Source organism: Mustela putorius, unplaced genomic scaffold, assembly GCF_011764305.1.
Source record: "Mustela putorius furo isolate JIRA1106 unplaced genomic scaffold, ASM1176430v1.1 tig00003898_pilon_pilon_pilon, whole genome shotgun sequence".
NCBI classification, from domain to species: Eukaryota; Metazoa; Chordata; class Mammalia; order Carnivora; family Mustelidae; genus Mustela; species Mustela putorius.
The window spans coordinates 666,175-678,419 of NW_025422047.1; the positions used below are offsets into that span (position 1 = coordinate 666,175).

General features: G+C 33.8%; 1 protein-coding gene across 3 annotated transcripts in view; it reads left to right on the top strand.

Annotated features, from left to right (window-relative positions):
• Positions 1-11,703, top strand: part of KATNBL1 (katanin regulatory subunit B1 like 1) — a 38,812-nt gene extending 27,109 nt beyond the window's left edge. For all 3 annotated transcript variants that reach the window (XM_004751021.3, XM_004751020.3, XM_045067725.1), the window contains 6 exons: positions 3,859-3,977; positions 4,851-4,901; positions 4,985-5,074; positions 5,388-5,477; positions 6,297-6,390; positions 8,100-11,703. In XM_004751021.3, the coding sequence (XP_004751078.1) occupies positions 3,859-3,977; positions 4,851-4,901; positions 4,985-5,074; positions 5,388-5,477; positions 6,297-6,390; positions 8,100-8,132 (477 nt within the window). In that variant the 3' untranslated portion in view covers positions 8,133-11,703. The remainder of the gene's footprint in view (positions 1-3,858; positions 3,978-4,850; positions 4,902-4,984; positions 5,075-5,387; positions 5,478-6,296; positions 6,391-8,099) is intronic.
• The last annotated feature ends 542 nt before the right edge of the window (positions 11,704-12,245 follow it).

Genomic DNA, 12,245 nt, shown 5'->3' on the forward strand with positions numbered 1-12,245 from the left:
GAACCCAAAGGAAAAAATTATTCATAATCTCAGCATTTGGAAATAACAGTATTAAAACTTTGACATATCTTTTCTCTTCATATTGTACATGTTACTTGATTACTTGATTTTTATGTTTAATAAATTTGGATTTTTTCCATGTAATTAAATAATCCTTCTACAATTTTTTGATGGATACATAATGTTAATTTCTTTTACTATGATTTGCTGAACCTAGTATTGTTTCTATCTGGCATGACAGCTTGAAAAACATTTTCTATGGCATACAAGCAGAAAAATATTTTTTTAAAGATTTATTTATTAAGAGAGTGCACATGTACAAATGAGGGAGGGACGAAGGGAGAGGAAGAGAGAGAATCTCAGGTGGATTCCTGGCTGAGTGCCGAGCCCCACACAGGGCTCCATGTCATGAACTGAGATCATGACCTGAGCAGAAAACAAGAGTCTAAAGCTTAATCAACTTGAGCCGCCCAGGCACCCCAGGGGAAAAAAATACACTTTTTAAAAGATTTTATTTATTTATTTTTCAGAAAGAGACACAGTGAAAGAGGGAACTCAAGCAGGGGGAGTGGGAGAAGGAGAAGCAGGCTTCCTGCCAAGCAGGGAGCCTCTTGTGGCACTTGATCTCAGGACCCTGGGATCATGACCTGAGCTGAAGGCAAATGCTTAACAACTGAGCCACCCAGGCACACCCCCCTCCCCACTGCAAATTGGTTTTAATTAAAATGTTCATAGTGCATAGGTGAATGAAAGTGAGCATCACGTTTAGGATAATGATTATGAGTAAGATGAAAGAAAGATGGAAATTTAAATGTTATTAAGTAAAACCATAATAAAATGATGCAAAAAAAAAAGTTGTATTTGCCAGTGAATATGTTCTTACTTGTAAAAATAATATCCTGGAGTAATAGGAAGTAATTCCAGGGGAAGTGAAGGAAATGCATATAGAATCTGTGAGAAGAAGGGAAGTAGGGGGGCACTGGGTGGCTCAGTCACTTAAGTGTCTGGCTTTTTGTTTCCACTCAGGTCGCGATCTCAGGGTCATAAGATTGAGTCGTGGGTAGGGCTGCAGGCTCAGGGTGGAGTCCGCTTGGGATTCTCTTCCCGTTTCCTCTCCTTCCCCCTTCTTCCCTTCCCCCCTTCCCTTTGTGTATGTGTATGCTTGCTCTCTCTCTCTAAAGTAAATAAATAAAATTAAAAAAAAAAAAAAGGAACCAGGGACTATTTGATTTAATAGTGAATTAACATGGACCCTAGAGAATAGGATGGTAACCAGACTTAGTGTTAAAGAGAATCACTGTCATGCTTATTCATTCACAAATACATTTTGAGGGCTCCCAACTCTGTAATGCATTCTGCATGCTCTGAGGAATTACATTGGTAGATGTAAAACAGGCAGTGCTCCTACTTTAATGTAGTTAGAGAAGTGACAAGGCCCAACACTAATCAAATAATCAAAGAAACTACATACCCCGAAGAAAAAGAACATACGATTATATAACCCAGAAATCTGGCCTAGATTGGGACCTAAGTTGGTTTTTCAGTTGAATTGAGGGAATAAACATTCTGAGTGCAAATACCTTTAAAACAAACAAAAAAAGCCTCAGCTGTACATTTGAATTAGTGCCATGGTGAGTCATTTTTTTCAGGGTCCCCTTTTTACTTGCTCTCATTTTACTTTGCACTTGCACAAACCTTCCCTAACAAGGCAATTAATAAGTTTATTGATTTTTTTTTTTTTTAAGATTTGTGTATTTTGAGAGAGAGGGCTCATGTGCGTGCAGTGGGAAGAACAGAGGGAGAGAGAGTCTTAAGCAGACTCTGTGCTGTGTAGCCCAACACAGGGCTTGATCTCACAATCCCGATATCGTAACTTGAGCCAAAACCAAGAGTTGGTTGCTTAACCAACTGTGCCACCCAGGAGCTCCTTATCTTTTGTTATTTCATACCTTTTTTACTGACTCAGTTTCTGCTCTAAAAACCTAAATCTAAAAATGGTAACATTATCTTGTCAAAATTCAAATACTCATAACCTTTTGACCCAACAGTTCTATGCCTATGTATATATATACCCAAGAGAAGTGAAAACATATGTCCACACAAACACTTATAAACAGATGTTCATAACATTCATAATAGCCCAAAGTGGAAACATTCCAAATGTCCTTCATCTGATATATGGATAAATAAAATGTCATATATTCATACAGTGGAATATTATTTGGGCATTATAAAGGAGTACAATACCAGTATATGCTACACTATGTATAAACCTTGAAAACATTATGCTGTATGAAAGAAGCCACATCAAAAAAGCCACATATTGGATAATTCAGTTTATATGAACTGTCCAGACTAGGTAAATTCATAGAGACAAAAAGTAGATTAATGGTTGCCAGGGGCTGGAAAGAAGGGAGAATGGAGTTCAGGGTTTCTCTTAAGGGTGATGAAAATGTTGATTTTAAAATTGATTGTGGTGATGGTTGTACAATCCACAGATACACTAAAAACTACCAAATTATACATTTTAAGTGGTTAAGTTTTATGGTATGTGAATTATACCTTAGTCTCTTATTTTTAAAAATGGATCTAGTTGTTCTGGTGCTAAAATTAATCTTACCAAAATGTATGTATAAGTGTACATATTTACATACATAATGATGTTCACTGATGCATAGTTTTAGTAGGGAAAAAACACAATAATATAAATAAATTTTAGTATATAACAACTGGAGACTATATAATTATTTTTTTAATTATGAGGTTGATCTATGCTTTGACATTAAAGTCTTTATAATATATAAGTGAAAAATAAGGTTTTAAAAAACACAGCTATTATAATATTTTAATTTTGTATCTATAATTTATCTGTCTAGGAGTAATTTGGAAGGATGCATACCAGTCTGTTAACTTTTATTACTTCTGAGAAGTATTACTAGATTTTATCTGGGCAGATAGAGATTATTCACTTTTTCTTTGATACAGTTCTGTGCTATTTGAGCTTTTTAGAATAGGAACATATTACCTTATTATATTAAAAAATGACTGAATGAATTTAAATACTGGTCAAAGAACTGAATTTTTGTGGTTCCCTTCCCATGTTATTCAGTATATATTTACCTTTGCCTTTAATCCAGAAAATAAATTAAATCCTAGGTTTGTAGGTGAGTTACAAATAATTTATTTTACAAATTATTGAGATTTTAAAAGAAAATGGTAACAAATAAAAAGTACTGATAAAAAAATAAACAAGGACCTGGGTGGCTCGTTGGTTAAGCATCTGCCTTCTGCGCAGGTCATGATCCCGAGGTCTTGGGATAGAGTCCCACATTGGGCTCTCTGCTCAGCGGGAAGCCTGCTTCTCCCTCTCCCACTCCCCCTGCTTGTGTTCCTGCTCTTGTTGTCTCTCTCTCCCTGTCAGATAAATAAATAATCTTTAAACAAACAAACAAAGTAAACAAGTCCTGGGTGCCTGGGTGGCTCAGTCTTTAAACGTCTGCCTTCAGCTCAGGTCATGATCCCAGAGTTGTGGGACTGAACCCTACATGAGGCTCCCTGCCCATCGGGAAGCCTGTTTTCCCTCTCCCACTACCCTGTTTGTGTTCCTGCTCTTGCTATTTCTCTCCGTCAAATAAATAAATAAAATATTTTTTAAAATAAATAAATAAACATGTCCTAAAATTTATTCAGATCATTTGTTTACTATGTTCAGCTGCAACATTCCTTTTTTGGGGTCAGTAAAAGGAGTCACCTCTGCATAATTTTAAAACATGTCTATCAGAATAATTTAATTGGAAAAAAATGGTTTCATGTCATGTTTCAGTGTGTTTTTTAACAAAGTAGATTACTGCCTTTCAGGTTTCTCAGGACCATGAAACAATGGCACAGGTTTTGTTCAGCAGGAATTTGAGATTGAATGTAGCTTTAACATTCTGGAGAAAGAGAAGTATAAGTGAACTTGTAGCTTATTTGGTGAGGTAAGTGTGACCTTTTATGCTTTTGTTCAGTTAAGTAATTTCCATGTTTTATGTTGAAGTGCCTCTTCTTTTTTGTGTACCAGCTAAAATTCTAAACTTCCTTCATTTAGCTTAAATAGCAACAATATAGTTTGTTTGTTTGTTTGTTTTGCAACAATATAGTTTAAAATACATTTATCACCAGTCTATGAACAAAGCTATTACCTTCTCTAGGATCCTTATAAGTAAAACTAAGAGATACCAGTTTGGGAGAAATAACCTTTTAAAAATCCCCTTTGAGTCAAAATTTTAAGCATGGCTTTCCTCAGTATATTCAGGTCTCTTCTCAAACATCATCTCTTTTTCTCCCCCTTGAGAGAGAGGGCAGGTGGGGCGCATGGGGAGTGGAGGTGGCAAGCAGGCAGAGGGGCAGGGAAAGAGTCTTTGAGCATGCTCTTTGCTCAGAGCCCCACACGCGGCTAGATCTCATGTTCCTGAAATCATGATCTGAGCCAAAATCTAGAGTCAGATGCTTAACCTGAGCCAACCAGGCATCCCAGTTTTCTAATATTACCTTAATGAGGCCTTCCCTGACCACCTTGTTTAAAAATACTTATTTCTTCACTCCCTGTCTCTCCTGTTTTATTTTTTTCCATACCACTTACCATCAACTTGCTCTGTATATTTTACTTGTTATCTGTCTCTGCCTTCTTCCACACCAGATCCCCACATACACTCTGAAATACAAGTACTGTCTCTTTGTTTACTGCTGCATCCCCAGCACCTGGCTCATCGTAGAGACTCAGATTATTTGCTGAATGAGTAAATTTCTCAAAAGCAGTGTGAAGGTTATAAATAAGGAAATCAGCACTCTAAGCAGTTTTGTACCCACAGGATAGAAGACCTTGGAGTTGTTGTGGATTGCCTTCCTGTGCTCACCAATAGGTAAAAATATTTTCAGAAAAAAAAGTAAGTTTAAAGAAGGAACATGACTTGTTCTTATTTTTACAACTTAGTTTTTATTTTAGTTTACAGGAAGAAAAACAATACATCTCACTTGGCTGCTGTGTAGATTTGTTGCCTCTAGTAAAGTCCCTACTTAAAAGCAAGTTTGAAGAGTAAGTGCTAATGTGGCTCTCAATTCATTTTACTCTTTCAACGTCCTTGATTTTGTTGCTTGTGAGTGCCTGTCACGAGACATGCATGGTTTCTGTTTCCTAGGAGCATATAGCCCAATTAAGAAAAGGAGATGAACTGATTAAAGAGTAATTACAAAAGCATCTATAAACAACTTAAATAAACTACAGCTTTTTAAAGTACCAAAATGGGAAAAATCAGTGTGAATATGTGCTTTTTGAGGTGGGGGCAGAGTGTGTCTTTTTTGTAATGGCTTTTGGGTAAAAACACTTGAATAACAAAATGTCATTTCAGATATATAATAGTTGGTTTAAACTGGCTTCAAGCAGTCATAAAAAGGTGGTGGTCTGAACTGTCATCCAAAACAGAAATTATAAATGATGGGTGAGTATATCTTTAAAAATAAACTCAGTCTAATAAAATATTTTTTTCAGGAAAGTGGTTTGATTAAGCTAGGTTATAATTCTGTTCCATGATCATCATTAAATAAAAATTTATTTTCTTCATTTTCAGAGAAATATTAAATTGAAATAGTGTTCACATATGAAAATTACATATGGAATTTTAATTTCAGAGTCCAGTAACCCCCTCTATCTCTTTTTCTGGCAGAATCTTATACTTCGTTTTAGGACGAAAAAGCACAACAGTGGTTTAACCCTCGTACCTGTTATAATGAGTAAGGGAAAAAAAAAAAAGAGATGGCTTTTGGGGGGTTAAGTATTGAGGCACAGGGATGGAAGCATCCTGTATCCTATAGGTCTTTTGACTACGTAAACCTTAACCTGAGAATCCAATGTGGATGATCATAATTCTAAAAATTATACTATAATCATCATACTTTGAATATTGCCTTGATGTGAAAATATGTGGGTATTCTACCAGATGAATCAGATTATCATGAAGCTTCAAAAAAATATCTCCCAGGGTCTTAAAAATTTTCTCTCTAGGCTCTCAAAAATTTCCCACTTCATACCCAAGACCAGGTTGTCCAACTGCTGCTCCAAATGCCTAGTTTTCTTGCCTACTTTAACAAATATGTAATCTTTAATTTCCGTGATTGACAAGTAGTATTTTAAAGAGTTGCTTCATTTCAAATGATACAATTTCTCCTGATAAATACTTGAAAATTTAAAACTGTGTTCATTAAGTGCTATTTACAAAGTCCATGTTCTTATATTTGCATTCTTTTTTCTTTTCTCATAGAAATATTCAGATTTTAAAACAACAATTAAGTGGATTATGGGAACAAGAAAACCATCTTACTTTGGTTCCGGGATATACTGGTAATATAGCCAAGGTAAAAAGTTAACTTAAAAAGTAATGCTTAAAATATCTATTTAAGCTTAATTGAATATTAGAAATAATATATTAGTATTATGCATTTATACATGAAGTCTTTCAAATGTCCAATACAGTACTATTCTAATAAAACCTAAAATCAGTTTCATATTTACAAATGTTTAAGGTCCTCTGGATATGAATATGATTTTGGCAAGGAACACAGGAATTAGCCATTGAATGTGTTTCAGATGCAACTGTGGAAGTGATGTGCTAGAGGGAATTTAATGAACTAGCTCCAATTAGAGATAAGGTTAAGAAGGCATCCAAAAAGAGTGACACTCGGAAAGCAAGGGGTGAGGAATGTAACAAATGCTTTCAGGATATTATTTTTCACTTGGCTTTTGCTAATGTCATGCTTTTGGGACAGTAAATATTCAGATCACAGTATGAATTTGACATTGTTCTTTATTAATTTTCTTAGCTCTTCAAGGAAAAGATATATTGCTAGTTTGGATTTTAATATTTAAACTCCAGAAAACATTGGTAGTTTAAATATAATTGCAGAGGGAAAAAATCACTATTAAAAATATTTACACCCTTTTACTGGGCATACTGCTATCATAAATGGTCATTAATCAGAAATACACAAGCATTCTTTAGTTTAAAATATACAGTATTCTAAGTAAGAGGTATTGTATTGTGGACTTAGTTGTGAAATTCTCCTTGGATACCTTCAAGAAAAGAAGCAAAAATGATGTATCAAACAAGTATGTGACCACTTACATAATTTTACTCTGTAGAATTCTTAATGATTAAAATCTTATAAACAAATATCAATTTCCCAGTTTTTTGTTGTCGTTTTAGTTGTTCTTTCAATAATGAGGGGGAAATGAAGTAAAAGTTGATAGAAAATGAATATAGAGTATGTATTATATATCACCTTGTTCTGGAGGTACCATGCATTCTTGTTAGTAGTATTGAAAATACATTGTCTCCTTAGAAATTTGCTTTCAATTATAATATTTTATAAAGAGAAACTTTATTTTGATTATGACTCTAGATGCCATATTTATTATTGAAGATGGTATTGAGTGATTTTAAAAGTTCTGGGAAGTTTCTTAAATTATGATTAAACCTCTTTTATACTGTTAAGCCCTCAATTGCAATTTTTCCAGGGTAGAAATCAGAAAGGCTGTCCTCAGGCTGGGCTAGAGTGTATATAGCACTGAAGGAATTGCTGGGAATGATTTAATGATTTTTCTTAGCTATAAAAGCAGAGTTGTTTGATCACAGGAACCAGAACATTCACTCAGCACCTAACAAACATTTATTGAGCATGTGCCATCTGCTAGACACCGTGCTAAACACAGCTAAAAAAGTTTAGTACGAGGGGCACCTGGGTGGCTCAGTGGGTTAAGCCTCTGCCTTCAGCTCGGGTCGTGATCCCGGGGTCCTGGGATCGAGCCCCACATCGGGCTCTCTGCGCTGCAGGGAGCCTGCTTCCTCCTCTCTCTCTGCTGCCTCTCTGCCTACTTGTGATCTCTGTCAGATAAATAAAGAAAAAATCTTTAAAAAAAAAAAGTTTAGTACGACACATTTTTTACTCTCAGAAGATCATAAGGAAGCTAAAGCAAATTAAGTGATAAAAAGGGAGAAGAAAATGGAGTGTGCATGTATGTATTTACTGTACCAGCTAATGAAGTGTTTTTTGTCTTGTTTTCTAAGGATGTAGATGCTTATTTATTACAGTTGCATTGAGAGACTTCATCTACTAAAGAGCATTTGATTACTCAAAACGTCCCCAGATTTCCAAAAAAAAAAAAAAAAAGAAAGAAAGTCTCACCTGAGAACTGTGAACTGTGGAAGAGATCAAAACGTTTTTTGTTTTTTGTTTTTTTTAAAAAGCCACATACGAAACCACTAATGAAACCCTAGCAATCTACTTCACATTGAAGTGGAAAAATATCCAAAAGGAGCAGCTTCAACTTCAAAGAGGTGAAAATGCATTATGAAGATTGTTCGTCTTTGCTGCATTTGGGATTTATATGGTTATTTGGTAACATTGTTTAAGAACCACTGGGTCTCAATGCAGTCCTGCATAAGAATATAATTTATACTATGTCAGAAAGAAGACAGGACTTATTACTAGGAATCACAAAAACCAATCATCGTGACTTTTGTGAAGATTGTGTTTTATAAGAAAACACTTAAATGTGTGCAGCTATTTTCTTATTTTGAAAAGACTTTGCAAGTTTAAAATGTCATAGCAAATAATCAATACTAAATATTTGTCCACACTAAGATACTGTGTATACAAAATGCCTTAATTATTAATAAGCCAATGCATATGATACCAATATCTGTTTAAGAAAAATTAAAACCAACCATGCTTCTGGCATGATAAGATCATGGAATTAAATCAGGGGTTTCCACTCATGTAAAATGTTGTTGTTAAAACTATTCCATACCATTTTTAAAACTTGAGAATATTTTTAGTATCTCTGATTTTTCTTTTTGCCAGAATCATTCTGTCATGTATGTATGTGTTATCACTATAGAAAAGAAAAAGGTGAATATGTATTCCTATGAATGCTTAACTAGAAATGTCCATGGAGTTGGCTAATTTATATTCACTTTTTATTGTATATGGAATCCTAATATTTTCAGTTCTGTATCATTTAAGCTTTCTTCATTTGAGTAAATTCACTAAATATTTCTATTTTTTGCTTTTTAAAATTCTGCTTTTGTATCAGTTCTAATTCTTTTTCATTACTTATGTTTTAAAGAATTACATACAATGCTTTAGAACTGTTTACAGTTAGTGCTGACCTTGTGTTCTAAATTCCAACACTTTACATTACTACCTCCTCCAATGGTTGATATGAAATGCCAGCAGACTGTCTGAGGTCTTTTTTTTTAATACCATTCTTAGTGTCAATGAACCCACTTCTGGAATGTCTTAACAGCTGCATATCTTACCTTAAAAGTGATAGAGATTCAAAATACCACTGTTGAGGGTTTGTGCATCATCTCATCTTTATAACTCTGAGAGGCATCTGAGTAAAGATTTTTAGTAATTGAATTTGTTTCCAGAAATCTTACAAGCACTTGAATGTAAATCTTTATTTTAGCATGTATCCAGTTAGCCACTACTGATGTGAATCACAAGCAACTTTTTTGCTTTAAAAATGTTATCTTTCACTGAGTTCTGTTTTTTTGTGTAGCTATATTTTATATAGCTATGTATTCCTCACAGCGAACATCAATTTTAATCATTGGTTCTTAAGTCTTTAGAATAATTTAAGATTACTGCATTTCTGTGATTTGAGAGTTATTTAAGAAGTTGTTTTTCAGAAGGTGGGAATTTGAATAGTAAACCTGCGTCATCTCTGTGAAACCTTAAGGTGATGAAATAGAACCTTTCTTTGTTCCTATTTCTTTAGTTATCACTGTCTTATCTAACACTTTGAACCAGTTAACTCAGTTGGAGCATGGTGCTAATGCGGCTAAGGATGGGAGTTAAATCCTTTTATAGGTCCCTTAACTTTACACACTTACACAGAACTCTTCATAGCTACAGATTGCCACTTCTTGTAGGTATATATCTCGCAATTCAGCTCTTAGTCACAGGGTAGGTGAGGAGTATAGCTTAGCATAAGCTTTTCATCTCAAATGGAAAGACAGCTTAAATGATTGGTATATGTGATACTATAGACTTTTAATCTAATACTTAAATTAAGCATAATAATGTAATATCTAAAATATGTGTCACTATAATTTTCTCTGGGTAAGACCATTTTCTAAATAGTATCTTTTAAAAATTAAATTTCAATAAATTAAGTTTCAGTAAAAATTAGGTACACATACAAATAAAACATAGTACGAAAAGGTGAAATCCTGTTAACACTGAGTTCTTGTGCCTAAGTTTGGGTTTATTAAAGGAAAGTATACTTGGTGCTATACAAGGCAGCAGAGTCTTCAGTTCACATATACTATTCAGTATCACACAACTCCTAATTTCTGTTCTTGGCCTTTGCAGTTTATGTTAGTACCAGTTCATGTTAGTAGTTTCTCAGTTATGAGTTATGATTAGTATTATTTTTAGTACAATTTTTTGGTAAAAGATGTTAGATAAGTAAATATTGTTAAACACTTCAGTTGCTCTTAAGCTCCTCGCATGCTATTTAATCAGAACAGTGTTGATTTGATCTCCAGAAAGAACCAAAGAGAGTTTACAAAGTATTTTGGCTGTTGTACTGACCTAGATTAGGATAGTTGCTGTCTGTCATTGCTCATTTGATATTGCGCTGCTAAGCATTATCCAGAACTGAGGGACTACCCAACATCTCTATGCCTTTTTACCTCTTCTACCATCTTAGGTATTCTGTACTTGACTTTGCTAACTTTGCAGGTCTAGGGATGAGAAGTTTATTGAGGTAATAGAGGGTTATAATCAAGTAATCAAGTAATTTGCTTCTGCTAGAGATAAAGTGAATGGATTTTGTAATGAGTGGTCATGATCAGAATAAAGGTTAAAAGGAAGCAAGCATTATCAGATGGTTTTTAAAACTAATCTTTTGGCAGTAATTTCAAAAGTAATTGACACAGATTATTTACTTGAATCCTGAGATGTGAGGATTTGGATCTAAATCCTGTATCCACTTTGGGGAATCATTAATATCAGGACTAAACTCTAAGGACTATTGAGGAATTAAATCTTAATGACCTTGAACATTCTTGATACATGTTATGTCCTAATCTAAAAATGGTCATTTAGATTCAGAGCTACATTTGTGGCCTTTGAAATAGGCCAACTTAGAACATTTCTGTATTTGGCAAGTTGTGGATATAATTAATATTAATGGATGATTTGAGAAATGGTTATTAACTATTAAATGCTGATAATAGGAATAACATTTAGATAGTTACTTAAATTACTTAAATTAATCAAGGAACTTGAAAAAGCAAAAATTAAGTTAGTATTTTAGCAATCATTCTCAGTTATCTTTCTTCTTAAGAGCAAGATGGTAATGTCAGTTACCTTTGTTGATTTAAAGAAGGAAAAAAAAAAAGAATCACAAGCAACTGACTTAACTGGAGTGATCCATTTGGAAGCACTACTTATCTTTCAATATGAACTTTTATTTTCTGGATTTACTTCAAATGGAAATAATATTGCTGGACATTGTTGGTAGGTATTTATTCACTCCTATTCATTCTCCCTTAATTTCTAACTCTAACTATGAAAATTGTCATAAAACTTTCCCCACTATTCCTGTTCCTTTTTTATTCTGTAACAAGAATATAGAATAAAATATTCATCCCTAAACACTATATGCTTCTAATTTGTAAGATAGCTTGATTAATTCAGTAACAGCATCAAGTATAACAATAAGAATACTACATATTGTATACCTAGTATAACAAGTATATTTTCCAGTATTGTACTTAAAATAACATTTAAAATATTGTAGTCAGTGTAATGTTCTGTGGATCAGCCCCCAAATACACTTGAACTAGTATTGATTTTTTTCCACATATATGCCCATTATTATACAAGGTATACCTCAAAACAAGTGTAACATAGGTCAAAAATTTTAAAGTATTGTTTATAATATAACAAATATCACCCACCTTAAATAAAGTACCACAGATACAATTGAAACCCCATGTGTACCTTCCCCTGTCCCATTATTTCCTTCCTGCAAGGTAACTTGCTCTTCTAAATACATCCCTTGTCATGCCCCTATGCGTTTTACAATTTTCATGTAAATAGGGTCCCACTACACATTCTTCTGTAATTTGCTGGGTTTTGCTTTGTATTATATTATATTATATTAATATTATATTTTTAAGATTCATATCTGTCAA